The following is a 26,640-nucleotide window of genomic DNA, read 5'->3' as shown; positions in this document are numbered from 1 at the left end:
TCCATGTGGGACACCTGAACAGAGCTACTGGCTCCTGGCTTCGGCCATGCCCTGCCCCAGCTGTTGCAGACATTTGGGGAGTGATGCAGTGGATAGAAGATTTATCAGGGGCTGATGCTGTGGCATAGTGGATAAAGCCTCCACCTGCATTACCAGCATCCCATCTGGATACCTGTTTGAGTCCCAGATGCTCTACTTCTGATCCAGCACCCTGCTAGTGTGATTGGGAAAGCAATAGAAAGTGGCCCAAGCCCTTGGGTCCCTGCACCCACGTGGGAAACCCAGAGGAAGCTCCAGGCTCCTGGCTTCAGATCAGCCCAGCTCCAGCTGTTGTGACCATTTGGGGAATGAACCAGAGGATCAAAGACCTCTCCTTGTCTCTCCCTCTCTGTTACTCTGCCTCTCAAATAAATAAATTTAAAAAATAAAAAATTTTAAAAAACTCTCTCTCCATTCTCTGTGATTCTGCCTTTCAAATAAAAAAAAAAAAAAAAGCTAACAAGTTTTAGATTCCATGTTACAGGTACCTAAAATCAAGAAGTTAAAATTTAGCAATCTATTAAGGAGAGAGAAGTGGGGTTCTGAAGCTCTATGTAGGCCTTCCAAGAGCTCCACATGGGGAGGCCGAGGACTTCCTGCCGGGACTGTTTAGTAGGTGTGCCCTAGCACCTAAGGAGCTCTTGTTCTGTACATGCCCCACCCCCCCGGAGGTCGTTAGCCCTCAGGATAAGGAGTGCCATGTGCCACATGTCCACAAACACAGCAAAAAACAAAGACAAAACAAAAAAGCCCACCCCCAATAAGCACAAAGAATAAACCACAGCACTGCAGCGCTCACACACACCGCACCAGTGTCCCAGAACTGGAGCGCTCACCTGCAGTCCTAACAGAGATGCTGCTGCCAGCCAGAAAACTCACCCACCGGGAGAGCAGGAAAAGATCAATTTCCCATACAGCCAACCACATGGGCTCCTAGCAACACCCAGGGGCAAAGTATGAACTTGTCTTAGAGGTAAACCACACCGAGCTGCCGTCCGTATGGGGATGTCACCAAGGCAGACTCTGTCACTGCACCTGCTAACTGCCTAACCACAGAGGCATGGACATTTCCGGGAATCTTTTCTTTAAATACAATTTGGAGTTGATGGGTCTCCCATCCCTCCCTCCTTTTTAAAAATTTACTTTCGGCCGGCACCGCGGCTCAATAGGCTAATCCTCCACCTAGCGCCGCCGGCACACCGGGTTCTAGTCCCAGTCAGGGCGCCGGATTCTTTCCCGGTTGCCCCTCTTCCAGGTCAGCTCTCTGCTGTGGCCCGGGAAGGCAGTGGAGGATGGCCCAAGTGCTTGGGCCCTGCACCCCATGGGAGACCAGGAGAAGCACCTGGCTCCTGCCATCAGATCAGCGCGGTGCACCAGCCGCAGCGCGCCAGCCGTGGCGGCCATTGGAGGGTGAACCAACAGCAAAGGAAGACCTTTCTCTCTGTCTGTCTCTCTCACTGTTCACTCTGGCTGTCAAAAAAAAAAAAATTACTTTCATTTATTTGAAAGGGGGTGCTGGAGAAGGAGAGAGAGACAATCTTCCATCCACTGGTTCACTCCTCAAATGCCTCCAATGGCTGAAGCTGGCCCAGGCCACAGTCAGGAGCTGGAAACTCGATCTGGGTCTCGCACATGGGTGGCAGAGACTCAAGTACTTGAGCCATCACCTGCTGCCCCCCAGAGTACACATTAGCAGGAAGATGAAATCAGAAGAAGAGCCAGGACTTGAACCCAGGCACTCTGGTATGGAATGTGGCACATCCTAAGTGGCATTTTAACGGTTACACTAAATACCAGTTCCCCACATTTTTTAATTAAGCTAAATGGATTGGCCTCTTAAGAAAGTAGTTTACTTCCATACTGTCCATGTTAACCTATTTTAATTGTTTTCATTTCTCTCATTTCTAACTTTGGAATATCCCAAACTTCTCAGCAAGAGGGCTTTTTCCCATGAAACTATTAGTGTAGTAATTATGTATAGGTTCTTAATATACTTCTATATGAAATGTGTTTTCACTTAGGCTATACTTTATTAACAGTGGTCTGCGATTCCTATCAATATCTAGAAAGTAAAGGGCCAAAACAAGAAAGATCAAAATTGTTTCCTCCAACAAATATGAGCACTGCTGATTCATCACTCAAATATATTACAAGAGTTTGAAGGCAAAATCTGAAAGGTAATGCACACCCGTAGTACTCAATGTGGCGGGAAACCCAACCATGGAGTACAGGAGACATACTTCAGGCATGCCAGTCAGAAGCACCAAGCTAGGAGCCTGACCCTGAGCTCGCCAGCTAGGCAAGTCCCTTCTCTGTTCTGAACTGTCCCTTGACTTCAATAAAATGCAGACAATCAGGGTTTTGCATCCTCCAGAATAAAGGATATTTTGCCAGAGCAAAGCACATGAAAGGGATTTGACAAATGGAGGTTGCTAGCTGCCCCATTGTGAGTTATGGGAAAAGCATTCTGCTGGCAAAGAGGTAGACATGAGTGTTCTGGAACACAGTGATCCTGGAATGTGCAAGGGCAGGAAGAGGAAGACCAGGCAGGGAAGAACAAGTTGAGTAAGGAGGAACGGACTCTATCCCCAGGACTGGAGCTGGGAATGCCTGCAGAGCCTTGGCACTTAAGAACCAAGGTGGAGCCAAATGGCCCAAAGACTCCTGAATGGGCTTTTGCGCAACCAAAAACTTTGGATCGTTTGAGCATCTCCTGTGAGGTGCCAATATGTCACAGTACCTTTCCTGCACAGACGCCAGTGTGGTTCATCCCAGATAAAGTATGAGGATGCTCAGGCCGGCCAGCAGCTGAAAAACTGGAGTTGATTAAATTGACCTTGAAAAACACAAGAAGCTAGTATTTAATGATACGCCAGTTAAAATCCCTGTGTAAAGATGGAAGATAGCTGAAGGCCTGAGGAAACCATACCAGTAAATACCAAGGGTAGAAAAGTGGGGACCAAGCCAGATGTAGGTCACCGAAGCACATCCCTGGGATCTGAGACTCTGAATTATAACAATAGTGCAGTGACAGGAAGCAGTACTGACAGCTGTTGGTGCAGATTTCAAGTCATCACATTCATAACATGATCCAAGGGAATGAGGGACACAGTACCATGGCATACAAGAGAACAGGGAAGAGATGAGATGATGGAGGGGTTGGAATTTTTCAGTCCATAACCTATAAAATCCAATTTAAATGTATGAAACAGTGTGTGTGTGTGTGTGTGTGTGTGTTTCTGTTTCACTTTCCCATGTCCCTGACACTCAATGTTTTTGGATGACTCTTTCTCTGGTTATCACTGGCTCCTCAGTATCTGAGGGGGACTGGTTCCAGGATCCCCAGGAATACCAAAATCTGCAGATGCTTAAGTCCCTCACACAAAATGATACACAATTTGCACATAACCTATGCATAACCTCCTGTACGCTTCAAATCATCTTTAGATTAGTTATGATACCTAATACAATGTAAATGCTATTCAAATAACTGATATACCGTACTATTTAGGGAATAATGAATAAAGTCTATACTCGTCCAATTTAGATGCAGGTTTTCTGCACATTTTCAACATGCAACTGGTTGAACCCATAATTCAGAACCCATAGGCTGACTGTACTAATGGACCCAACTATGGTTATAATACAATAAAGAGAGCCTGATGTTGAGTTTTTTAGGTCCACCCATTCAATCTTCTTCACAAGCAAACAAGCAGGTTCCAAACCACAAATTAAGAGACTTACTCAAGACCCCACAAATAATTAGGGCATATCCAGGAACTCCTGCCTTTATGTATCAAGCAATAGTTCTAACAAGACAAACGCAGATCAGTCTGCTCACTTATGTGTCATGTTCTAAGGAAAGAGAAGAAACTTAAAGAAGAAAAAGCAGGATGTCTCAGCATTATCTCCCAGGACTTGGTTCCTTATTAATGTCATTGCACACTATGGTCACTACAACATCTTAGAGCCATGGAATTTGGCTTTCCAGTTAAAATCCTAACAACAAATGGGCAAACTTTTACAAGGCTGACATTTCTTGTTGCTAGACAACAGGTACCCATCTATTATGTCAACAGTAAGAGAAACTGGAGCAGCAACTGGGAAACTGTTACTCAATTTTTAAATGCATTCATCTTTGAATCAAGAATCCACTGCTAAGATTCACTCATAAATACACATACAAATCTGTGCAACAGCAATGTGCCATACACCTTAGTCTGACCCAATTTTCAACAAAACTCATGAAAGACTGATGCAAGAAAGATGAATCCATGTAACAAGCAATGTAACAACATTGCTTGGAATAGCAAGACAATGCAAACACCCTACATAACCATCAAAAGGGAGGCTGGTCAAGCAACTTATGGCATAAGCACACAGTGGAATATCATGCAGCAGTTAAGAATGATGGAGTTGATCTATGTGCACCATTAAGGAAAACTCTCCTATAAAATTACATTTAAAAAAAACTACAGAAAACTATGGGTTTGCTATATATACAGCCTTTCCTGGAAGAAAACACAATCAATGGTTAACAGTGTTTACCTTTCAAGAAAAGGACAAGGAAGAACTTCCGCATTTTACTTTTGTCCTTTTCATTGTATATGAACAATCAAATCATATGCATGCATTAGCATTTTTCTTCTTTATACATCTCTAAAAACTACTACTATTCCACCTAAAAGAATTGATTTTTCAAGTATAGAATCAGAAATAGTTTAATTTTTTAAATAAAAAAATTAACCCAGCAGCAGGCATTGGACCCAGAAGTTAAGATACTAGTTAAGATACCAGCATCCCTTGTCAGTGTACCTGTGTTTGATTCCTGGCTAGCTCTGACTCCCAATTCCAGCTACCTAATAATGCAGACCCAAGAGGCCCGCACTGATGGCTCAACTAACTGGGTTTCTGTCTCCTATGTGGGCAATCTGAATTGAATTCCCAGCTCTGTCTATTGTGGTCATTTAGGGAGCAAACCAGCAACTGGGCGTTTCTCCCTTCCTCCCTCCCTCTCTCCCCCTGCCCCCACACCTCTCTGTAAGTCTCTGGAATAAATTTAAAAAATAAAGACCTAACCAAATATGATGACTCCAATCATTTGAAATTTACATTTAAATACTTAAATTTATAATATTTCACCAAAACATATTGAAAACTCAAAAATAAATCGTCCTTTTCTCTCCTTTCTTAACTTTCCAGTCCCAAAAACCAGAAATGTTCTTAAACAAACCATGCTTTATTTCTTTAAATGGAAAAAAACTCACAGCAGTAAGCAAATGAAGACAGCATGGCAAGGGTTATCCGAGCTTCCTCACACTCTGCCCTGGCCACACTGCTCTGTCCCCCACCTCCTCCTCCCAGGGCCACCACACCTGCCCTTCCCTCACCCCCTCTGGCCTTCATCCACACTCCAGGTCTTTCTCAAGATCTCAGTTCAACCTTGTCTTCCTCGGGACTGTTCCACTGAACCTGCTACCGCCGTTCCCCACTTACAACGAGTTTCATGCTTCCTGGGTGCCTCTCATCTTCCACCACCGGCTGCAAGCTCCACACATACAGTGGCAGTGTCTGCCTGTCCTCAACAGGAGACGGAGTGCCTATCACAGAGGCACACCTCACAGAAGCCTGCATGAATGCAGCCTGTACTTGATGCTGACACCCAATGACCACGTTCTAACAATCCATCAGTTCCTGTCACTCTCGAGCTCAAACCTTCTAACATCTTCTTCACTGCCCCTCAACCCCAAGAGATACCTCCATGTTTCCACACATGCTACTCCTACCAAAAAAGTGTTTCCCCTGACGTTTGTGGCTCATCTCTACTTCATTCAGGTCTCGGATCAAATGTCACAATGTTAGAGTCCCTGCTGAGTCACCTTTCACTTTAATCAGACCCACCTAACATCATGTTCAATGTTAACAGATAATGCCTCTATGGTCTGTTTCTCCTACCTGCCTAGTAAGCCCAGGAGAGCAGGGAGCTTTTGTTTGATGGTTCGTTCTTAGTCCCACAAGCACGGCAACCCCTGTCCCCCAGAACTCTGCACACTCAGAGATACTGACACCGACATCTACAGAGACGCAGAGGCAAGAAACCCAAGGAAGAGTTAAAGCCTACTCCTTTCTAATCTTAAAACCCATAAGCATAACAAGCTCCTCATTGCATTCAGGGGCGTTAACCACGTCTTATTTTCTTAGTAAATGAGTTAAATGAGTAAACATTTTCAAACCACTGACTAATAAAGCAGATGACATTGACAACGAACTATAAACAAATGCGTGCATAATAACAGGCTTGCTCATCCTTTCATTCATAAAGTAAACAAAGCAAAGATGACTTTAAAAATAAAGACGTTATTCCAAGAGCAATAAACTTTATGCGCTGCACTAAAACCTCCATGTGTTTAGCCTGGCGTGTATTTGACAATCAAAAGAAGAAAAAAACCCAGTCAAGTGCTTACCCATTCTTCTAAAATGCGTGACACCGCCTCGCTGGCTCTTGCCATATTCCTGCAGGCCAGGATCACATGTGCACCATGGAGGGCAAAAGACTTGGCAGTTTCAAACCCTATGGTGTAAAAAAAAAAAAAAAAAGTCAGTATTAAAAATCAGCACATCAACAACCTAAGTCATGGAGAGAGATCTTTTCTGAGCACCACTTGCATTCTCCAGTGGACATATCCAGTGGCCACAGTTGTGGAGTACAAAAACAACCAGGGATGCTATAAAGCATCTTACAACGCACAGGACAGCCCTCCTTACCAAACACCCTCTGGATGAGAATGTCAACCGTGTGAGTTTGGGACAATTTGACCTCAGGTCACAGAGGGTCCAAAGATGAAAGCAGAGTGATGAATAGAGTCCCCGGTATGCCTGGCCATTTCACCGTAAGTAATCAACAGACCCCATGCTAAAGACAAAGACTTGGGGCCAGCGCTGTTGTGTAGCAGGTAAAGTTGCTGCCTGCAGTGCTGGCATCCCATATGGGTGCCAGTTCAGGTCCCAGCTGCTCCACTTTCAATCCAGCTCTCTGCTATGACCTGGGAAAGCAGTGGAAGATGGCCCAAGTCCTTGGGCCTCTGCACCCACATAGGAGACCAGAAGAAGCTTCTGGCTTTGGATCAGCACAGTTCTAATCATTGTGGCCAATTGGGGAGTGAACCAGCAGACATAAGACCTCTCTCACTGCCTCTCCTCCTCTGTGTAACTCTTTCAAATAAATAAATAAATCTTTAAAAAGCAAAACAAAAAACAAAGACTTGCGCTCCACTCTGACACATGCCTCTGGCTCTTTTTTTACAAATGGTAGCCCAGGATTCTCATCACCACCCTCCTACTGAGAACAATTAGAGAAGCCAGGCAAACAGCAGTGTACACACGCACGAGCATGCATACATACACGCTCACATAAACCCCATTTGAAGGCATCAGAGAAACATCATGACTGAGAATTCTGGTGGACAAGATCTGGAAAAGCTGAGAGGCCTCAATCTGGCAGCTTTTTCTCCTCACGGCATATTCAAGTTCCAAAGTAGTGGTTGAGAGCTGAGAATATGGGCTCAGTTTTTAGCAGATTCACAATGGGACAAAGACAAATTTGAGCTTAAGGTGAACCAAGGGAGAGAGCCTTTTAACTTCTGACTCCACTACAGTGATCTGCTCCTACTAAGACAGGACAGTAATACGACTTCAAAATCAAGCCGGTCAGACATGACAATCATCAAACTCCAAACCAATCAGGAGCAAGAAGCATTCACACCCTAACCACAGAAGACTGCCTCTGCTGCCTCATCAGGGCATCCCCCACCTGCACACCAGCCCAGAATAGCCCAATATGACCAATATATAACCTTCCTGGCGGGGCTGTGCCAACGCTATTTTGAGCATGCTGTGTGTAAAGACAGAAATGGCCTTGTGCACAACAGAAGGGCTATAGGCCAGCTGAAGTGCCACGGGTACCAGGGGAGGAGCCAGAATGCCAGGCCAGGTGCAGAGGGGACACTGCCATGCCACCCCACCAGGTGAAAACCCCTACCCAACTCCACTCACTCACTCAGCCAGCAGCACCTCTTCTGGCCACTCTCTCTCTTGTGTTTGAGCATATGCCACCCTGCCTGCTCCCCCAGTAAACATCCTCTGAGTTGCAAGGTGGTCTCTTAACAATTTCCACTTCAAGGCAAAGAACCTCAAGTTTTTATCATTACCTATCTAGTTGCCAGACACAAGAAAATACTGTATTCTGGGACAAGAGTGGTGATACAGTGTGTAAAGCCACTACTATGGATGTCACTTCTTATATAGTGGTGCTTGGAACAGAGTCTTGCCTCAGTGGCAATCCAGCTCTCTGCTCATGTGTCTGGGAGGCAGCAGGTAACGACCCAAGTACTTAGATTCCTGCCACCCAAGAAAGAAACCCAGACTCTTTATTCCAACTTTTGTCCTGGCTCCTCTCCGGCTGTTGCCAGCATTTGCAGAGTGAACCATTTAATAGGATGTATTTCTTTCTCTGTTTCTCCATCATTTGGCCTTTCAAATAAATAAATTAATTTTTTAAAAAAATACTATATACTCCAGACAAAGATACCATCATCCAGAGTCTCCAATTGCCACTGAAATGACTTCAAATACTCAAAATCTCTGACATGCAGAAAAAAAAAAACTAGGCAAAATGAGCATTTAGCCTAGTGGGCACAGCACCCAGAACCCACATCAGGGTGTTTAGGTTCAATTCCTGGCTCTGGCTGTCAACTCCAGCATCCTGCTAACCCCAGAAAGCAAAGAAGGCACAGGTTATATAATGAGGTCCTGGGTCCTGGCTCTGGCCCTGGTCCAAACCAGGCTATTGCATGTTGAAAACTGTCTCTCTCAAATACATTTTTTAAAATTTTAAAAATAGTGAGGCATGAGACCGGCACTGTGGCGTAGTGGGTAAACTGCCATCAGCAGTGCCAGCATCCCATACAGGCACCAGTTCGAGTCCTGGCTGCTCCTCTTCTAATCCAGCTCTCTTCTATGGCCTGGGAAAGCAGTAAAAGATAGTCCAAGTCCTTGGACTCCTGCACTGACATGCAGAAAAAGCTCCTGGCTTCTCATCAGCCCAGCTCTGGCTGTTGCAGCTATCTGGGGAGTGAACCAACAGACGGAAGACCTTTTTCTCCCCACCCCCAACCAACTCTGCCTTTCAAATAAATAAATTCTAAAAAAAAAAAAAAAAAAAAAAAAAAAACCACAAAGCAGTGAGGCATACCCAAAACAAAGTCTTCACCAAAAGATAGAGGGAGAAAAACCAGAAACAAATGTACAGGAAATCACATAATGAAATGATCAGATATAGTGATTAAAGTAACTTTGATAAATACATTCAAGGAACTGAAAGACCAGATGGAGAATACTGCCAGGGTACAGGAAACAAAAAAAACCTGAATAGATATTCTGAAATTTAAATGCCATAAAAGCAATTGATACTTCAATGTGTAGGTTTGTAGAGCAAAAATTATTACATTTGCAGTAACATACAACTTACTATGACATGCTCATCACTTTAAATCCATCACTTTAAATCATTAAAAGTGTCATTAGGCCACTGTCTTATCCATGAAGTGCTACAGCACAAACTTTAGTAGACTTAAGACAAAGATCCAGATTGCACTCTTTACATTTAACAAGCTCATGCAGAAGACAAGCAGAATTCAAAGAAGAAAAGAGAGAAATAATGAGCAACAAATTAAATAGGAAGCCATTAATCAGGTGGTATATTTAAACCCAAATAAATCTGTAATTATATTAAATATAAATAGAATAAAGAGTATAATTAAAACACAAAGATTGTCACAACAGAACACACACATGCAATATCCTCCCTATGAAAGAAATTGCATTATGTTTTGTAATCCTAAACCTAAGGATTAAAAAAGTCAAAAGAATGGGTAAGGTATACCCAGTGGAACATATGCCCAAAGAAATCTGGTGTAGCTATACTAATTTCAAAAAAAAGTAGACTTTAAATCAAAAAGTGTTACAAGAGAAAAAGATGAACATGTCATAATAGTAAATTTCAATCTATCAAGAATATATGGCACTTCTAAATTTGTATGTACCTAATAATAGAGTCTCATACATGCCCAAGTCAAAATTTGACAGAAGTAGGAGGAAAAATTTACAACCATTGTGGAAGATTTTAACATATCCTTCTCAGTAAGATAAAATAAGCAAATTACAAGTACATAGAAGATTTGAAAAAATAATTGATAAGTGAATATGCTAAACACTCAACATAGCAGCCAACTGTGCATTCAGGTGTTTAAGGAATATCTACAAAATTTATTACATGCAGAGCCAAAAGCAAGTGTCAACAAGTTTCAAAAGATTAAATGAACATGCTCTATGACTGCAATGAAATTAGAAATAAAATCCCAGAGAAATTCCTCCTAGAAATATTTTTTTACACATACGAAGTTATGACTCAAAAATTGCAGTGAAAACTATCAAGTATTTTAATTTTAAAAACTCAACATATCAAAATGTATGGTCAGTTAAAAGGCACTCTACAGCCCTAACTCCACACAAGGGAAGTTCAACAAGGTCATGGGAAACATTTATTATGAAAAAACCATGCATGGATTTCCTTAGTAGGAACGAAAGCTGATACAGCCATTATGGGAAGCAGTATGGAGGTACCTCAAAAAAATTATAAATAAACTACCAGAGGAACTCACAGTCCCGGTTCTGAGAATGTATCCAAAGGAAATCATGCTCTGAATGAGATATCTGCACATCTGTGTTCATGGCAGCATTACTCAAAATAACCAAGATATGCAAGAAACCTCAATGTCCAATGACAAATAAGTTAGTAAGCAAAATATGGCATGGACACACAATGAAATCAGACACACAATAAAATACTCTTCAGCCTTAGAAAAAGGGAAACTCCAGGGGGTCAACACTGTGGTTTAGTGGGTAAAGCCGCTGACTGTGGTGCCAACATCCCATATGGGCACTGGTTCCAGTCCCAGCTGTCCCACTTCCAATCCAGCTCCCTGGGAATTCTTCTGAGAAAGCAGCAGAAGATGGCCCAAGTGTTTGGGCCCCTGCAGCAACATGGGAGGCCCGGAAGAAGCTCCTGGCTTTGGCCTAGCCTAGCCCCCCCCATTGAGACCACTTGCAGAGTGAATCAGCAGATGGAAGATTGTCTGTCTGTCTCTTTCTCTGTCTGCCTTATAAATAAATAAATCTGGGGCCGGCACTATGGCGCAATGGGTTAACACCTTGGCCTGAAGCACTGGCATCCCATATGGGCGCCGGTTTGAGACCCAGCTGCTCCACTTCCCATCCAGCTCTCTGCTATGGGCTGGGAAAGCAGTAGAAGATGGCCCAAGCCTTTGGGCCTCTGCACCCACGTGGGAGACCCGGAGGAAGCTTTTCGCTCCTAGCTTCGGATCGGCGCAGCTCTGGCCATTGCGGCCAACTGGGGAGTGAACCATCGGATGGAAGACCTCTCTCTCTCTTTCTCTCTTTCCCTCTCTCTGCCTCTTCTCTCTGACTTTCAAGTAAAATAAATAAATCTTTAAAAATAAATAAATCTTTAATATTTTATTTATTTGAGAGGTATGGTTACAGAGACAGGGAGAAACAGAGAGAAAAGTCTTCCATCTACTGGTTCACTCCTCAAATGGCCGCAACGGCCAGAGCAGAGCTGATCGGAAGCCAGGAGCTTCTTCTAGATCTCCCATGTGGGTGCAGGGTATCCAAGCACTTGGGCCATCTTCTGCTGCTTTCCCAGACCGCAAGTGGAGAGCTAAATCAGAAGAAGAGCAGCCAGAACACAAACTGACACCCATATGGGATGACAGCGCCACAGCGGGAGGCTCAGCCCACTACCCCACAGTGCTGGCACCAAATAAATCAATCTTAAAAAAAAAAAAAAGAAATTAAGAAAGAAAAGAAATAAAACACTGTCATTTGCAACATGTGTAAACTGGGAGAACTGTGCTAAATGCAGTAAGCCAAACGTAGAAGGGCAAACTCTACACAGTGCCACTTACGTGAAGAATCTCCAACAGCCCAACTCAGCTAAGTGGAGAGCAGAATAGTGTTTGCCTGGGACAAGGGGAAGGGGGAATCAAGTTCTTACAAGGTACAAGGTTTCACGTACACAAGGTGAAATAGCTCTAGAGATCCACTGTACTGCACAGTGACCTTAGTTAACTACATTATATTGTGTATTTAAAAATTTACAGAGGGTAGATCTCATGTTTAGTGTTCTTACCATACATACATACACATGCTTCACACTATATAGCAATAGTAACTGGGGTGGGTGTTTGGCTAGTAGTTAAAATGCCACTTGGGACACCCACATCCCATATCACAGAGCCTAAGCTGAAGTCCCAGCTCCACTCCCAATTCCAGATTTCTGCTAATGTGCATCCCAGGAAGCAGCAGGTAATGGCTCAAGTGCTTGGGTTCCTACCACCCATGCAAGAGACCAGAACTAAATTCTGGGGTGTTGGCTTCAGCCTGGCCATCCCTGGCTGTTGCAGGCAGCTTGGGGAGCAAACCAGCAGATGGTACGTCTATGTCTGTCTCTCTGTTTGCCCTTCAAATCACTGATAAATGTTTTAAAACAAAAAATAAAAGGAGGAGGGAATTTCTGGAGGTGATAGATATATTTACAGCAGATTGTGATGACCACTGATCCTCAGACTCAGTAAGCTGCACACAGTAAATCCACACTGTTTGTATGTCAGTTGCATCTTAAAGTGGTTTTTAAAAACTAAATATTTTAAAAAGGACTTCAGATGCCACAAACCCGAAAAACATCTTTAAAAGATAAAATGAACTTCATACCTATAAACTTAAGATACAGGTTAAAAACACAAATTTTTGGAAAGACACTACGGAAAAATTATGACATGAATAAATAGGAACATTGAAAAAGCTCTATATGTGAGGGTACTTTGAAGGGTTTGTGAAAAAATGTAATTAAAAGGTGTTCATTTTGGTGCAAAACAAAAAAAAAAAACTGAAAACCACATATAGAATTTTCATGAGATACATTTTGTATGAACTGTCTGAAGACCCCCTCATACGCATGGATGGGAAGAAGGAAGGGTGGGAGAGGGAGCAAAAGGGGATAAAGACAAGAGGCAATTCACTTACAGAGCTGTAACACCAAGCCATTACTCTAAACTGCTAAATAACGTATTTTGGAAGCTTTAGAAGACTGTTTAGAGAATAGTCCAACAACCAAATCATCAATTCTACTAAAGATGGCAACCGTGTAATTCAGCCAAATCCATGCCAAGTGATCATAAATTATTGCCTCTGAGATTACATTAATGTATACCCAAAATTAGAGCATCATCATCTTCCTGAGACCAACATGTCTAAGAGTCTATTAAAGTTAGTTCATTCATATCACCTCCACAATCTAGTCTTCAATGAGACTAGCCTATTTATATAAAGTACTTACCAAAGAACACACAGCAAAAGGCAAAATCAATCTCAGGAGTCTGGCAAACTTCTGTTGGTGCCAGCTTTACCATTTATAAGCTGTGAAGCCTAAAGTTAATTCTTTAACCCAACTGAAATTTAGTTTTTTAAAAAGTGGACAATAAGTGGTCAACATATAACAAAAGACTAACTTAAGTACTGTAGATACTACTGTCCTGCTCTTCAAAACTCTTGGTGTGAAGTTGTACACCTCTTCTCTGACTCTATGACCCACAAAATACAGCACACTCACTGCGGCTAAGAAAACTCTTAGATCCACTTCCAACAGCAACCCAGGAGCTGGACAGCTGTAAGTACCAACCAGAATTCAAAGAAATCAGATAAGGGCTCCATTTCATCTGACTGAATGCTGGCTCTGGAGCACACCTGAACTTCACTGCAGAGACAAGCTAAAATTATTCTCTGAGATTTTGCCAAGCTCCATATTTCAAAACATTCCCTTATCATTACCTAAGGATGACCTCTGACACTTACATGGGATATTAATATAATGCATGTACCAAGAATTTCAAACCTGAAATACTTAACATCCTCACCAGTTTGCCTCCTCTTTGGTTCATGTAGTAAGTGGTGTTTGAAGTCGAATATCCAAAACATGAAGCAAGAAGACAATCATCTGAAATTCACTCATTTTTACCTATGACGCTAATTTCACCCGATCATCAGTGAGCAAAAGTACCTAGGTAATTTGCCCAAAGAGAAAAAAATTAAATGGTCCTGTAGCCCTGCTGTTCAGATGCTGGCTGGGAGCAGGCGCCGGACAAATTCCTGCTGACTGACGTGCAACATCAATCAGGCTAATGAAATGCTGACAGCCATATGGAGGCACCAGTGAGTGGCCAAAAACGACTTCCCTTGTAATTCCCCGACTCTGCACACCCAGAAGATCTTGGAGAAAATGCTGGACTCTGTCCCTTGAAAACTGCCAGGTCAAAGCAATGGTCAGAAATGTTTTTCATCACATTGTCACCAGAGGGACTTCCAAGACGAAAATGACGCAGGAGAATGGGGAAGGTTGCAGACTCTTAGTTATCAGTTAACAATCACACATTTAACGGATTGAGAAAGCGTTAATACAACGCGAGGTGAGGTAGGCCCCAGAGCTTCATATATCCAACTTACTAGGTCAGCAGCAGACTCCTTGGGATCTCTGCTTTTTCACCCCTGTGTCCGACAGAACTAAAACTCAGTAGGATTCAGTCAAAGTCTGCAGGAGGAACTAGTGGTTCTTCAATCCACCAACAGGCCCCAGTCCTAGACTGCATTAAAATAACCCAAGTCATTTCAAACAGCAACACTTCCAGCCCTCTGACTTCCTTTTACATAATGAATAAAGATGAAGATTCAATTTTATTTTCCTAACAAACCTGTGAAGTCATGCTGTCTCACTTTGACAAAATAACCTATGGTAAATGACGTTTTGTTCCCCAGAGCCACACATCTGCCAGCATAAGCTTGCACCCTCTCTCCTCCAGATAATCCCTGGCTGCAGTATGATGCAGGTGGCTGTCACATGTCTGGTCAAATCGCATCTGGGTCTTAAGTCTTCCTTTATCTACGTGATATGTTATGCATTGCTCATCTGCTTTTCAAAGCTGCATAGACAACTCCATTTTCTTATCCTTTACAATTGACTTTGCAGCAAAAACAAAGTGTGGTTATTTCAAAAGATGATGATTTAACAGGAAGCACAATAACACTTTTATGGTGAACCATATCTCTAGAGTGTGGAGTTTTATATAAAAAAAAAAAAAGTTTAATAATGCTACCTACTGCTAAAGTTCTGGATAAAGCCCCATGAGGACAGCATCCCTCATTCTTGTAATGCTGCAGCTGATGGCCAGTTTAATTAACTAAATGTAGCAGGGCTAAGCCAGTTCTGCATAGTGCCAAAGTTTATACAAAATAATGAAGGCAATGGTTTACTAAATTTAATAACCTGATTCATCTTATAAAAAATTAACTTTGTGACAATGTTGAAATTGAACCAGCTTAACGGCATAATGGAAGAAAATAAAGGAAGACACTTTAAAACAAAGGGTAGCATCAGTTCCCTAGCATTTGTTATAGTCAACCCAATCAGAAAAGCAAGTGGCCATGGAGGTTTTTATCTCAGGCAGGGGTCTTAGGCTTGAGATACAAAGATCTGAGTACAGGGGCCAACACCGGGAGGCCACGGATAAGGGCTGCCACTTGTGCTGGCATCCAACATCAGATGGCTGGTTCAAGTCCTAGCTGCCCTGCTTCCAATCCAGCTCCCTGTTAGTGCCCTTGGGAAAGCAGAAGATGGTCCAAGTGATAGGGCCCCTGCCACCTATGTAGGAGATTAGGATGAAATTCCTGGTGATGGCTGAGCCCAGACTGCCATTTCGAGAGTGAACCAACAGATCAAAGATCTCAACCGCAATCTCTTTCTCTCTCCTGCCTTCCAATTAATCATCTTATGAAGATTCAAGTATGACAAAACAGGAAAAACCCACACAAAGTTAAATGCCCACTAACCTTACACTAGTTTTCAATCTCTAGAAGAGAGGTTACACACTAGTGATTACAGGATAAATCAAGCCCAGAAACCTGTTTTGTCCACTTGCATTTTGTTTCCCACTCCCCTTCACTTCCTCTCTCCTTTCTGACTTACCTTTTTTGCTTTCTTTTCTCACTGCCTTCCTAATTTAAATTAGCTCCCAGAACTAAAAGTTTGGGAGGAGTAGGTACCATGGTAGAGATGGTTGGGCTGCTGCTTTGAACATCCACATCCCATACATGAGTGTCTGGTACAAGTCCTAGCTACTTGCAGGTTCCAATCCAACTTCCTGCTAATGTGCCTGGGAGGCATTGGGTGATCCAAGTGTGTGGGTTCCTGCCACCCATGTGGGAGACCCCAGTGGAGTGCTGGGCTCCTTGCTTTGGCATGGCCTAACCCCACCTGATGTGGGCATCTGGGAAATGAACCAGTGGATGGGAGATCACTTCCCCTCTGCTTTTCCATCTCCCTCTCCCCTAACTTCCCTGTCACTCAGCCTTTCGAATTCATAATTTTTTTTTAAAGTTGAGAGGTCACATAAACCAAACCTAGATGTCCAAGTTTCCTAACAAAAACTTAGGATCAGAGCACACAGGGACTTCAAGCACACTTGCTGACAGCCAGGTGATCTGAGGAGATGCTGCTAAATGGAAACAAGGATTGGCCTTGCATGTTGGCCACAGGAAGTCACCACTCACACAGCTGGCATGGCCTACTGGGTCACTGCAGACATCTCATGCTCAGATGCTATCTGGAAAAGAACCCTCTAAGAGATAATGACTAAAGCCTTACCAGAAAAGAGTCCTCAAACTTAATGTTCACATCCCAATCACTTATTCTGAAAGAATGTTTCCTCCAGCCTGCCTTGAGACTGTATTTGGCTGTGTCCATCCTATTCTGTGGATCAGGAGTGGACCAGGATGACAGAGACACCTGGAAACACTGGGCAGTGGCACATAGCTTTGCACAGTCACAGAATCACAAGGGCAATGATGCCAGGGCCTGCAAGAATCAGGATGTGTGGTGCAATTCTTTGCATTTCCCAAGTGGCGCTGGGTGGCAGCAGAAACTCTGGGCCAAGCACTACACTGGGATAAAAGCAAAAAAAGAACAACCTAGCAAGTAAACAGGCAGGGTATGGGGCAAATAATGATCAAGGCCTGGTGAGCAGCCACGTGGGAATGAGGTACAGGAAATGCAATAGAGAGAAAATTCTACACATCACGCTCCAACTGTGGGGTTCCTATGCGGGCTGTGGGAGCTAATGAAAGAAATGAACAGGGATTAACACCATGAATTATTATTTTACCCACTTAATGGACCTTTAGATGATGGACTGACTGAAGATACTGAGGCCTTGCGACTACCCCTGAGAGGACAAGTCTCTTTCTTCAGTGGAGCAGCTAAAGCGATCAACTGGAAAGCCACTTGGGGATCAAAACATCCCCTAAACATGGTGAGTGCCTAGACCTAGGCTTGGAGTATTCAGCAGGTCTCCAAGGTGCCCCCAGGGCCACTGATGAGACTGGCAATGCCTCTTCCCAGGCAGAGAATGTGAAAGGAGCAGAAGGTTTGTGCGTGGTGGCAAAGGGATGCAGAGCAGGGAGCCGCATTCAAAGAGACGCACTTACAGTTTGAACAGGTGGGGAGACAGCTTCCCCCAGATTTCTCAGGTACAAGGACCATCAGAGTCAGATCCTGGTCCCCACAAATACTGACAAAGCACCCACAGAATCAAGAGCTAAGAATAAGGAAATTTCCTTCTTCAACACCAGGACGGTTCCTTGGTTTGAGTTTCTTAATTTTTCTACATTGTAGATGTACTTGGGCAGTATCCCCATTTACTTTAAATTATGGTTTTAATTATCATTTTTATTAAGATGCCCAGAGGAGTTGGGGCTCAATACGCCCACAATTTCTAATGGATAGTTATTATTAATTTATAATTGTGAGGCACTGGAGACAAATGTTACTTGTAACTGCACACAATTAAAAGGCCACAGAGATGGGGATCCCCATCCCCCACACAACCAAAACACAACACTAAAGCCAACTTCAGGATCTAGTAACAAGTGGCCAAAGCTTCTAGTACATATCCTCTTCCTCCCTGGAGGCCTGCAGTCACACAGAGAGCATGAAGTTAAGCCAACTCCTTTAGCCTGAGTTAGACTTAGCAACAATCCAAATTTGGAGACAGCTTTTCCGTTCATCAACTACTAGCTTTTAAGGATAGGAGTTTCTCCTGCACCCTCTTGAAGGTACAACAACTATACTTTCCAAAGTGACCTGATTAATGTAAATGAAATGAGAATGACATAACATTCACCTTCTTGTGGAAATACAACTCTCCTGGGGCTTATCAGATCAAGTTCTAGGACATACAGTCATGGCCACAGGTTAATACCACAACTGCAGTGGCCAGCCCATGCCACTGCCTCTGCAGTTACCTTATTTACTTCAAGTATCACATGTACCTTCCACACCATTTCAATTACATCATTCTGAGTTCCTAAGAGCTAGAAAGTGCTCTCACTCAACATGATCCATAGCTGCCAACCCTGAAGATCAGTAATTCTAAACAGAGGAAACTAACTCGCAAGCAGCCCTGCTTTTAAATGGATGTTATGTACAGTGAGCAGTGAGTGTTATGCAGAACTTACTAAACACCCCTCATAATCTGACTGTGCCATAGGTTTATTTACCAATTCAAGAGATGTGAACACAGAAGGGGGAAATGGGTGTGTTCACGAGGGAACATCTTTTTCAAACCTCGCCGGGCTGCACCTATGTGCTTTGTGCAGTACAAGGCCGAGGCTGTCATGTTTTGTGAAGCTACATAATAAATTCCAAGTGACCATGAGATTTCTCAAGAGGCCACACTGACCCCGGGCTGGCTACTCATGCTGCTACTGTGCTGCGTGGTTGAGTTTTCATCTGCCCTGCCAATGACAGTCCTGGTGAGAAATCACAGGCAGCAAAGTGCCCAAAGTTAATGATCAACATGGCGAAGACAGATTCTGGAAGGAAATGCCACTGAGCAGTATCCATGTTGGTAAAGATGTGGGGGAACAAGCCAACTTCATTTATTAATAAGGGGAAAGGGATATAAAATGGCTCAACATTGGAGGGGGCAATTGGGTCATATCAATCAAATTTTAAATGGAGATGCTCTTTGACCCAGCTATTCCACAACCAGAAATTTATCCTTTAAATAGCCTTATCTGTACGGGCAAAAATGCAGGGGGAATGCTCAACACAGCATTGTTTGCACAAGGCGAAAAAAAGTAATCTGCCATCAACCTAAATATCCATCAATTAGATTAAATAAATTATATGGCATGCATAGAACAAAATGCTGTGCTGCACTTACAAAGAATGAGGTGAGATAGGGAGATGCAAGCAAACATCCCCATGTTATATTCTTTACAAAAATCCAAGTACAGAAGAGCGTGCCTGCGAAACAAGAAATAGAGGAGGTATATGCTAGAATGGGAACTGACAGCAATGACTTCGAAGGACAGCTATTGGTTAGGGGCAAGGGAGACATTATGCATCTTATAATGTTTATGCTATTTCAATTTTTAACACATGCATGCATGCCTGTTAGAGAAAGAACTAAAAATAACAAACTGAATGACACCTAATTGATAATTTATAGGCCTTTATGAATTTTAATACACAGCAATCAAGGCAAGTGAGAAAAGACAACAAGAATCTATTCCTACCCCAAACAATGTTTTCTAAGGATCGTGATCTGCAGAGAAGACTGCCGAAATGCCAGGTAGGAAGGGGGCCTGGCGCGGGTTCCTGTGTGCTGGGCACCATGCCAAGTGCTTTCTGCATTCACTAGTTCCAAGATGTTCTTTGCAGAAACCCTATGAAGCATCACTGTTTTCATTCCATGTAAGAGAAAACCCATGATTCTAATAGTTTAAGGACTCACAAAATGAGAATGAAAAAAGCGAAAGAGCCCAGTGAGAAGTGCGGTGAGTTCAAGGCAGGGGCACCCCAGCTCAGACGTCCCCTACCAGCACCATCACCATGGCGCTGAGGGTCTATGATCCTGTGACACAGTAAGAAATACAATTTTTTTTTTTTTTTGACAGGCAGAGTGGACAGAGAGAGAGAGAGACAGAGAGAAAGGTCTTCCTTTGCTGTTGGTTCACCCTCCAATGGATGCCGCACTGCGGCCGGCGCACCACGCTGATCCGATGGCAGGAGCCAGGTACTTATCCTGGTCTCCCATGGGGTGCAGGGCCCAAGCACTTGGGCCATCCTCCACTGCACTCCCGGGCCACAGCAGAGAGCTGGCCTGGAAGAGGGGCAACCGGGACAGAATCCGGCGCCCCGACAGGGACTAGAACCCAGTGTGCCGGCACCGCTAGGTGGAGGATTAGCCTAGTGAGCCGCGGCGCCGGTGTGTCTTAACTGAAGTGTAGGGCTCCCAGCTGATATCATGGAGTTGGAGAAGTACTGAACCTGAGGGGGAAATCCACACATTTTGTGTCAGAAGTGTTCTGTGTAAGGTTATAGAGGAAAACAGTTTTTCCTTCCTCTAGGGTTAAAGACATAAACTAGAGAAGCTCCGTGAGAGTGCAAGAAATCAACTTGGAATCCTTTGATCAGCTTCTCACCTACCAGGGCCTCAACTGTCAAACATGGTGGATAGACTTTGGAACGTACTCTGAAACACAATGACATATATTTCGTATGGTTCCATGCTCAGCATTTGTACAATTTAAGCTACAGTTTACTAAGCCATTGTCCTTCTAAAAGAGAGAGCAATGGTCCATACATCATGGCATCAATGTCAACAGCCTAGCAATGCCTCTATCTCTGTGCCATCATGTTAACGCAAAGAGCTGAGGACTCTTCTTCATTACACAAACATACTTTATGAAATCTATCCACCAGGGCCGGCGATGTGGTATGGCAGATAAAGCCATCGCCTGCGGTGCCAGCATCCCATGTGGGTGCTGGTCTGAGTCCCAGCTGCTCCACTTCTGATCTAGCTCTCTGCTATGGCCTGGGAAAGCAGTACAAAATGGCCCAAGTCTTTGGGCCCCTGTGCCTGTTTGTGAGACCAGGAAGAAGCTCCAGGCTCCTGGTTTTGGATTGTCCCAGCTCCAGCCATTATGGCTATTTGGGGAGCAAACCAGTGGATTGAAGACCTCTTTCTGCCTCTGCCTCACTGTAACTTTGTCTTTCAAACAACTAAATCTTGGGGGAAAAAAAGCCATCTACCAACCGTTACATATTATCAAATTTTATACTCTTATTAAATATCTCACAAAGGGGCTCAGAATTAACAGTTCTGTTTTCATAAACAGTTCTCCAAGTAAGACCTACAAGATTGGATAACTAATATATTAACACTCCTCTGGACATTCTTCCAAGGTCAATAACTTACAGACTTAATTTAACCTCACCTCTATCTTTCCAATCTATAAAAGGCAACCTTCATACCTTAGGTCAAATTACAAGTCATGTGTACATTTTTTCTTCAGTTTCCAAAAGGCTTGAATGACAAATTTTAAGGAACTATTTTTATTAAAATCAATTATGAAGACACCTCTCCCCCAGGAAAGAGTAATTAACATCAAAGTAGAGTTTTTGTATTAAAAAAGAAAACAGGAAAAAAAGACATTAGGCTTCAGGTTTAAAAAAAAAAAAAAAAAAACACCTCAAATCCAGTTTTGGTGCTTTGTTTTGTTTTGATGTAGAGATCAGTATGTCTGTTAAAGCTGTACAACAAAATACAGCCTCTGCCTCTCCAGCATTCTTAAGAAAGAACGTGAAGGCTCCACAATTCCACACTGGACACACGCTGTTTGGCTCAGGAACAAGGTCTTCCAAGGGTGAGCCTTTCACAGACTAACATAGGACACACATACCCACGGTCTCACCACTTGTACTCCTGAACTGGTACCAGCAAATACTAAGAGAAGCAAAGTGGTTCTGGATGTTGAAGTGGAAACATTTACCCCTCAAGTTTTGTTTTCTTCTCTACTTTGATGGGTGAATCTCTAGTCACTTCTACAGGAAGAGAGGAGCCCTCTGAATTTGCAAGAGCACTGCATCACATTACTGAGCATTTCATTGTTTTCACAGCTGTGAGAGGATTTCCTTTCACTAAGGACGACTCTGTGACTCTCCTGTCTGCCACAGACAGGATTCTTTACGATTTGGAGCAAACCGGTCCATCGTGAGGATCCTGGACGTACACTGTCCAAAAAGGGACCCCTTTCACTTTTTTCATGACCAACAGGGCCATGATCAGCCTGCCTAACACACTTTTCTACTCTTATCAATTAAGAAGGAATTGTTTAAGAAAAAAAAATGTAAAACAGAAAATCAAGAAAAAAGCCCTTCTTCATTCCACCAAGTGCTCCCAGAAGCACAAAGCCAGCTGCACTGCAGGGTCAGTGTGGACAAAGCACAATTCTAATTCAAGCACTTTTTTTTTTTTTTAATTTCAGATCGACCTTGGCCCTCACCTTTAAAAAAAGTGGTATATTACTTTGCCTCTTAAAAAGATTAAATTCTTTATGCTTCCAAAGTCATGCGGAAGTGCTCAAAACACAATGTTGGGAAAATTCAGCACTTTTTGGAGGCTCACTTTTAAAGTGGCCAAATTGACTTTTCATTCTCATTGCGTTTAACTTTTTAAGATGCAACTTCTCAAAAATATGACCGAAATTTGGTCTTCAAAGCCAGATGCACGCCTGAGAGTTCCATTAACTTCATGCTCTTCCTGCCACCATGACCTTGTTGAAAATCAATGACTCCGACAATTCCAAACAAATTGATAAGCGGACATTTATTTTGATTGGTCAGGAAGCAGTAATGACTAAAAAAGAACGATTTGCTCTAAACATACAATAGGAAGCAAAAGTTAAAAATTTTTAAAGCAAACTAAAGTAAAAAAAAATCTAATTAAAGGATATTCCTCCCCTTGCAATCATTTTGCATCACTGATAATCTGTAAGAACTAGATCACAATCTTAGGTATTATCTTTAATATAATTAGATTTTATAAAACAAAAAATAACAGTGGCTTGGCTCCATGTGCTTCTTGGGTTGTTTTAAACACCAACTAACACAATCTCAAATTCAACTTAAAATTTTGAAATAGTTTTATAACTGTTTTTAATTTCATTTATATATTTCAAAGGCAGAGAGAGACAGAGAGGGAAAGACACATGTACACAGATACCGAGGCGGGTGGGGGGATCTTCCATCTACTGGCTTACTCCCCCAATGCCACATTTGGGGCTGGGCCAGGCGAAAGCCAGCAGACAGCAAGTGCATCTGGCTCTCCCACAAACATGGCAAGAACCCAAGCACCTGGGCCCTCATCTGCTTCCTCCCAGGGTACATCATCAGGAAGGTGGATTGGAAGTAGAGGCCAGGCACTCTCAAATGGGATACAGGTATCTCAAGTGTCAGGTTAACCAAGCAAGCCACAATGCCCCCTCCCCTTTTCTGGAAGGTTCAAGTTCCTCTGTCTGGTCAGATCTCTTGAAATAGCTAAGCAGACGCCAACAGCCCCCAGTTAAAGGCACCAGGAACACTGGGTTTCAAATTGACCTCTTCAGCGACACCTGCTTCACATGCCAGGATGCACAGAGCAAGGCACCAAGAGTCATCACCACTCTGACCTTGACCTTTCTGATAGAACTCACCCCTTGGCAACAACAGTGCCTGGGTCTCCATGGGACATCTGGGAGGAGAAACTATCACATTTTAAGCTACCTCAGCGAACAAGATCAGTCTCACTCAGAAGGAGGACAGAGAAAATAGGTTTCGGTTTGAAAACATTTTGTTTTGGAATGCCGTGATGAGGGACTGGCAAAACATACCAATTTTAAAATCTATATCTCTTAGGAAACTTGTAATCTAACCATCAGCTGAGATCAGACACCTGCTTGACATGAATATAAGTGATGCATGGAGTGCCTTCCAGCTGGGGCTGATTTTGCCTGACTTCCGGAGACTCAGCCAGCTGCCAATTTCTGTTCAGCTCTCCTCACCTAGCAGCTTCTGGGCCAAGAAGTCCCGGTAGGAGTTCTAACACAGGTAATGTGAAGGATCAGGGATTAGGCTCAACTTCAATTGAAAAAGAAGAGAGCACTAACAAAGGATTCTGGCTTGCACAGAGCTTCCACTCAAACTGCTTGCCAGGAGGGGTCCCAGCTCCCGGTACAGGGAACAGCCACAAAAGATTCCAACGGAGATTTTCCCTCCTGGATTTGAGCGCTTGAGGAAGCGTGCTCAACTAGAATTTTTATTTGGCTCAAATGTGCAGTCTGCCTGCAAGCACACCACACTTTAGAGTCTCTGTCAAAAGAAGCTGTACTTGACTTTCTTCAGTGCTTTGAGACAGCTAACGAAAAGTAAATGAAATAAGCATGAATCGAAGAATTTACTGTTGGAGCAAACATCAGGAGTCTTGCTGGTTGTTATGGACTGAACCGTCCTCCACTCCTCCGCATTCCTATGTTTGAAGCTTTAATCCCTAACATGACTGATTAGAAGAGAGGGTCTTAAGGAGGTAATTAAGGGTAACAGGAGTTCTAAGTCCACCCAACAGGACTGGTGGTATCCTTTGGACAGAGAGGAACTCCAAGTTTGGGGGCCTACAGAGTGAAGACCACATGAAGATACACAGAAAAGGCCTGTCACCTTCAAGCCACGGAGAGAAGCCTCCATAGAAACCCCAACCCTGCTGATAGCTCGATCTTGGACTTCCAGCCTCTGAAATTCTGAGAAATAAATTCTTGTTATCTAAGCCACCCAGTCTGTGGTATTCAGTTATGGCAACCCCAACAGACTAATCAACTACTGCTTTGACCAGGTCTTCTTTAAAGAAGGAAGGCAATGTGCCCTCAGCTGCCTGGCTCCAACCACCAGGGAAATAAGATCCAAGTATTCACGTCTTCCCCAAATTAGGGCAACAACTAAGGTGGAGTGCTTGGAACATCCATCCGTAATCTGCAATCTCTCCTTGGAGTTTCTCTAAAGAAAACGGAGAAACAGATCTGCAATGGAAAGAGAACTAAGGAGCAGACATCTAGCCTAGTGGTTAGGATGCCTACATCGCACAGCTGAGTGCTGGAATTCAATTTCCAGCTCCAGCTCCTGACTCAGCTTCCTGCTGACGCAGACCCTGGGAGACACAGTGACAGCTCAAGTCATCAGGTCCTTGCCAACCATGGGACGGACCTGAATTGTGTTCCCAATCCCTGGATCCGGCCCCAGCCCAGACCTGGCCATTGGGGGCATCTGGGGAGCGAGCCAGCAAATCGGAGTACTCCGCTCACGTGCTGTTTCTTTGCCTCTCACGCAAAAAAAAAAAAAAAAAAAAAAAAAATTTAAAAGGAACAGATATAGTTTCTTGCTTCTCAAAATGTGATAACCAGACCAGCAACAGTAGCATCACCTAAGAACAAATGGGTTAGAAATGCCAATTCTCAGATCCCGCCCCAGACCTGCTGAGTGAGAGACTCTGGCTATCTGGGTTCTCACAAGCCTCTGGGGTTCTCAGATGCTCCTTCAAAGTTGACAATGACTAGCCCATGTCCAAAACTCACCTACCCTATCAACAGGTTTTGTCTAGGGCTTCATATTCAGATGATAATCACATCATGGTATCATTTAACTCTGAACACCATAGTACGTGATGCTGGTGTACTGCACAAGTTAGGAAATTAACACGCACATGAGCTAGGACAAACAGCAAGTGCAAGGGCCTTCAGGACCTGGCACCTCTAAGGCTCCTTAGAGCTCCCTTCTTGGCAAAGGTGCTCATTGTTTCCTCTCCTATTCCTGGATTTCCCAAAGGGCACAGCAGGGTAATATGTACACACCTCTTGCTAGCACCATCCTGCTATCATTTAAAAAGCCCAAAAGCTAAAGGCATTCCATCACTTTGTTATTGAAATCACACCAGATCCTCAGAGAAGCAGCTTAAGGATTACTCACTGGGGTCAGCAGGACCTGAGTCAGGACTCTGCTCTGCTATGATACTAATGCTATAGACTGAATTGTGTCTCTCTCCTCCCCTCCTGGAGAAAACAAACTCATAGGTTGAATCCTAATCCTCAGTACCTCAGAATGTGGCCTTACTGAGTGACAAGGCCTCTGTAAGGTGGTGATCAATTTCCAAGGTAAGGTAACATACCCATCGGGACTTGCGTCCTTACTAATAGACAGAACACCTTGTGGACAGGAAGGCAGCCACCTACAAGCACGGTGGGGAGGCCTGGAGCAGATCCTAGCCCCACAGGCCTGAGAAGACCAGCCTTGCCAACACGTTAACTTTCAATTTCTGCCCTCCAGAACCATGAGACACTGAGGTCCCCTCTTGAAGCCACCCAATTAGAACTATTAAGACAGCCTTAACAAACTGATCTATTTAATTCCTATGAAACTCGGTTTCTTTATCTGTTAAAGGGGAATATTTAGAAGTACTCTAAAGTGCCAATAGGAAAACTGAATGCAGTTACTACGTAGAAACACAGCACCAGCTGGAATGTTCTCCATGTTTGTTTTGTCTCAAA

The 26,640-nt window shown here is 43.5% G+C and overlaps 1 protein-coding gene across 5 annotated transcripts in view; it reads right to left on the bottom strand.

Annotated features, from left to right (window-relative positions):
* Nucleotides 1–26,640, bottom strand: part of WWOX (WW domain containing oxidoreductase) — a 1,022,922-nt gene that overhangs the window by 956,835 nt on the left and 39,447 nt on the right. For all 5 annotated transcript variants that reach the window (XM_070062786.1, XM_051847311.2, XM_051847312.2 and 2 more), the window contains exon 5: nucleotides 6,504–6,610. In XM_070062786.1, coding sequence (XP_069918887.1) covers nucleotides 6,504–6,610 — 107 coding nt within the window. The remainder of the gene's footprint in view (nucleotides 1–6,503; nucleotides 6,611–26,640) is intronic.

This window comes from Oryctolagus cuniculus, chromosome 18 (assembly GCF_964237555.1).
Source record: "Oryctolagus cuniculus chromosome 18, mOryCun1.1, whole genome shotgun sequence".
NCBI lineage: Eukaryota > Metazoa > Chordata > Mammalia > Lagomorpha > Leporidae > Oryctolagus > Oryctolagus cuniculus.
Note: the sequence above shows the minus strand (reverse complement) of the source record. Positions and strands in the feature narration are given on the sequence as shown.